The sequence below is a fragment of the Geospiza fortis genome, unplaced genomic scaffold (genome assembly GCF_000277835.1).
Source record: "Geospiza fortis unplaced genomic scaffold, GeoFor_1.0 scaffold171, whole genome shotgun sequence".
NCBI lineage: Eukaryota > Metazoa > Chordata > Aves > Passeriformes > Thraupidae > Geospiza > Geospiza fortis.
Genome location: NW_005054313.1, coordinates 7,767,056 through 7,771,720, shown reverse-complemented (window position 1 = coordinate 7,771,720; position 4,665 = coordinate 7,767,056). Strand labels below are relative to the sequence as shown.

Here is a 4,665-nt window from a genome sequence, read left to right as displayed (position 1 = left end):
CGCTGCTGCTGTCTCGGAGTCCTTCACAAACGCGCGGTTTCTGACGGCCTTATCCCACCGCAAAATGCATCGGGTGTTTGCCTGTCCGGTTTGCTTACAGACCTTACTAATCTAATTGCAATTAAATCAGTTGAGCGCGATCTTCATTTTCTCTTTTTGTCCTGTCTCCCCTCAGTCTAGCCAAGAAGTCTGGCTCAGATAACGCTTTTTCTCCATGTCCCCAGGGTGTGCCTCACTTCTGGCATATCAGTGCAAGCCTTCCGTAGGGGTGCGTGTGGATTTATCGCGGCTCGTGTGCCGCACTCACCAAACCCCCAGGGCACGTACTCCAGCACTGAGCTCTGCACAGGCAGTGCACGGGGGCACCGGCAAACCCACTTCAGACCACACCATCCTGGCATTCCAGTGCTCCTTTTCACTAAGTTGCTTTTCAGGGTGTATGTTTAATGTCTGACAGAATTCTGTGAGGTAATTGTAAGCTTGTGAGAAATATAACACAGTTGTAGCACTGTGTATCTGGCTTAGTCACCAGAATCTGTAAGCAGCCACAGCTTCTGGTGCTTACAATTTCAACATTGTTTTGCAATGTAAAGCTTGAGGAGAAGTATTTATTGAATTTTTCTTTTCCTATTGAGAATGGATGTGTACAGGGAGACGAGAGGTAGGTAACAAAGTAGATGCTTTGTGGATACATTTTGAACGAGCTGGGAGGGCGCTAGAGACCCATTCCTAAAGTCAGGAGCCTGGAGATAAGAAGAAGGAAAGGTGAAGTGATTGAGTGGAGCTGAGGATCATAGTTTTGGAGCCCAAAGTCAGGATGTCAGTAGAAAGTCAGGTAGAAAGAGGCCTCAGGCAAAGGAGTGCAGTTACTGCAGTTGCTGCTCATGGCAGAGTCTTGCTGCGTTTCTGGAGTGAGTTTAAACTTCAGAGTATGAGCTAAGGCAAGGGGAGTGGGTAGACACCTGTTGCTGTATTTGAATGATGGACATGTACATTTAACTTGCAGTGGATGGGGAGAGTTCTTGAATCCTTACTGTACTTTTTGTAATACTGAAGCAGCTATTGGCTTCCTCCTCAGCTTGCATCACACCACCCCAAGAATTGTCTGGAGAGCTCTTTGCTGAGCCAGCTGTGCTCCCATGGAGACCAGAGCCAACAGCAGCCACAAAAGAAATAGGGCAGTTCTCAGGTGAACCATTTGCAAAAACCTAAGGAAGTTATTATTAGCTAAAATGCAGATAACTGTTCTTTTCAAACTCAGAGTGAAACACTGATGTAGGATACAAGAACAGTAGTACAAACAAGGTGCAGATGCCATCCTTTTCATAAGTCCATAGGATTTTTATTTCTGTAGGAACTCCATGCTCATTTGAATGGCTGTATCAGTACTGCTACTATGAAGAAACTCATGGCCCAGAAGCCAAACCTTCAGATCCAGAATGGAATGACTGTGATTGACAAAGGAAAGAAAAGAACCTTAGATGAGTGAGTATATGCATGTGTGTGATGAACATTTACCAAAGGCTTTTTATTTGAGTTGGAAACAGAAATGTGTGGCCTTACACATTAGCCACAGAAAATATGCTTTTAAGTTTTACATCATAATCTCATAGGTTTTTTTTTTTATATTTGTATCTACAAAGTAATTTCTTCAGTGCTTGCAAACTAAAAGGAAAACTCTTGATTAATTTCTTCTTTAAAGGATTGAAATTTTTCACTTAGATCATCTACTTTTCAGAGAAAATGGACTCACATAGTTTCCTTTTTTGGAAACTTCATGTTTTCCTTTTCCTTCAAAAAGCTTTGTGGTAGTTACAACTTTTGTTGCGAATGCTTTGTTAGTATCTAAAATAAGAAATTGCCATTCAGATGTTTCTTTGTATTTCAAGCTACACTCTGGTTAGTTGAATCCAGTGGGCAGGTGTTTTTAAAATGTAGATTTTTTTTTTTTCTACATACTCTTTCCGTGTCTTTTGAATTAATTTTTTTTATTTTATTTTAGATGTTTTCAGATGTTTCAGATCATCTATCAGGTTACCACGAGGACTGAAGATATTTTACTGGTAAATTAATTAAAAGTTCACTTCAAACAAGCAAGCAGTACACACAATCACAACCAGTTGGATTAAGAGCATTGGGTTCCAAGTAACAATATCAAAAATTATCTTTTTCAATTGAAGGCAGAGTAATTATTGTAAAACTCTTGAACTCCCTTCACTATCCCTGAAGGAATCAAATGTACCTTCGGTGTGGTAGTATTTCCACAGACATGGGGACCATTAAAAACACGTTGGACCTGAAAACATTGCAAGTGTTTCACAACAAAAAATAACTGGGTCTTTTAGTTGTAAATGAAAATATAACTAATAATAAGAATCACTTTTATGATGTTGAATACACTTTTTACTTAATCAGATAACTAAAGATGTCATTAAAGAATTTGCTGATGATGGTGTTAAGTATCTGGAATTGAGAAGCACTCCAAGAGAAGAAAATTCCACAGGTACAGTCTTTTCTGGTTTTTAATTTGTCATCTTCTTGCACTATAAAACTTAGTTGAAAACTATGTTAATAACAAGTAAAGTCAAATTTAGTTGGCTCAATAAAAATATACTTTAAATATGAAAGCTAAGATTTAACCATGTAAAAGCATGTCACTTTCCTATTAGATTTTTGAGGGGAAAAAAGGGGTTGGTCATAAGTCTATGACCCATGAGATTGGGTTATTCACTTGAGTATGGCATCTGAGTCTGCTAATAATTTTAATAACTGATATGTTTTACTTGTGTTGTTTTGGTTTTTTCTTCTAGATGTGGTTTATGGAAACACATAATAGAAATCCTATTGTGATTCTCTGGTTCACACAAAGTCATTTTAATTTTTCCACATGCTTAGGAAGAGGTTTAGTTCAAATATGTTCTTCACAGTAAAGCTGTATTTACAGACAGAATTAGAATTACATGGATTAGAAGACTATATCCTCTAAAATCAAAGGTTCAACATGAAACTTAGGAGACTAGAGAGCTGGGTCTGCAATATAATAAAAATAATTTAAAATATGTTTGTTCCAAACGCGTGCATGTGTTTGCAGGTATGACCAAAAGGATGTATGTTGAAACTGTACTTGAGGGTATAAAGCAGTGTCAAGAAGAAGGCTTGGATATAGATGTAAGGTAAATAAAGCATGTGGAACACCTCTGTTTCAAGGTTTTGTGTAGTCTGATGTTTGGTCATGCTTGCAGAGGGGTTTACAAGCCATTAGTATAGGAATGAAAATTGTTTTAAACCAGATTACATGGAGTGGAAACAGGTAATTAATATGGACACCTGACTTTTTATCTCCTTTTTTACTGCTAAAGAAGAAAACTGGGTAAAACCTCTCATCTTTAAGACTGTTCCTTCTTTGCAACATTTTCAGGAAAAGAACTGTTTTTCATGGAATTGGCTCCCTTTTCACAGCTCAGCTTCGTTGCAAAGATTTAGTTTGATTAGCTGTACAAGCACCTACTCTAAAGAAGAGCTGGTCCTGAGCAGCAGAGAAGTTTCAGAAGGTGTCAGTGGCTGTTTGGAGACAGTTTGCTCTCCTGTCTTTTAGAGCCTTTGTAGCAACCTTTACTAGATTTATTTGTGAAAGCTGAAGAATTTTCATCCTTCATGTGTGTTATTGCATATCATGGGCCAACTTATTTCTCTGTCTGTGTCCCTCTGCACTTTGGTACCTTCATTCCTAGAACAGTCTCCTATACAAATACTCTTTATACTCAGCCACGAAGGATATGAACTGCCATTTTTTGTTGGTATCAGATCTGTTGTGCTCCTGATATTACAGCTTTATTAAATTATAAATAATTTCATTTAATAATTTAATACATTTCTGTCCCAGGCTGTTAATAGCAATAAACAGAAGAGATGGCCCAGCAGTTGCTAAGCAGACTGTAAAACTTGCTGAAGAGTTCCTGCTTTCCAGTGATGGGGTTGTAGTAGGACTTGACCTCAGTGGTGATCCCACTGTAAGTTTTTGGTTTATTTGAGTCTGTTCTTGAAGATAAATGTATAATGTTGTGTAACAGCAGGTGGTTCTAAACATAGTTTTTTCTCACAAGTTTTTGTCCAGTTTTTGTGCCTAGCTGGAATGGGTTCATACTGGGTTAATCCCTGTTGCTATAAGGGCCAGATTCTCTAACAAAGAACCCTAGATTAGTGTGTGACTGAAAAAAGGACCATTGAAATGCAGTGTTTATCTGGGAAGTGTGTGTATAACTCAATTGTCCCGGTGAGAAAACAGGGTGGAGGCAAGTTGTCAATAGTTCACATTCTGTTTAGCTGCACCAAGTGTACATTTCATATTAAGAAAGTAAAAATGTTTGAGGACAGCTGTCAAGCTGAAGTGAAATAGCTCTAGGTGGCAGCTGTGTAGAGTACCCAAATCAAGACAATTGGCTTGTAAGTCTTAGGCTCATGTGAGCCACTGGTGTTTGATCCATTGCTCTAAACCATATGGCACAGGCTTGTTTGACTTGCTGCCTTCCACATGGAAATAATGGGAAAAGTGGAATAATTTAAATGTAACTCTGTTTGAATGTAGTGTTTGGATATTGCTAGACTTCTTAATTATGGTAATGACAGGGATTTGTCAAGTAAGCTGTAGAATAGTGATGTGTTGTT

At 38.3% G+C, this 4,665-nt stretch overlaps 1 protein-coding gene across 1 annotated transcript in view; it reads left to right on the top strand.

Moving 5' to 3' along the window:
- Nucleotides 1-1,351: 1,351 nt before the first annotated feature.
- Nucleotides 1,352-4,665, top strand: part of ADAL (adenosine deaminase like) — a 6,506-nt gene continuing 3,192 nt past the window's right edge. The window contains exons 1-5 of the mRNA XM_014306508.2: nt 1,352-1,485; nt 2,003-2,063; nt 2,416-2,503; nt 3,092-3,173; nt 3,884-4,010. Of these exons, the coding sequence (XP_014161983.1) occupies nt 1,397-1,485; nt 2,003-2,063; nt 2,416-2,503; nt 3,092-3,173; nt 3,884-4,010 (447 nt within the window). The 5' untranslated portion in view covers nt 1,352-1,396. The remainder of the gene's footprint in view (nt 1,486-2,002; nt 2,064-2,415; nt 2,504-3,091; nt 3,174-3,883; nt 4,011-4,665) is intronic.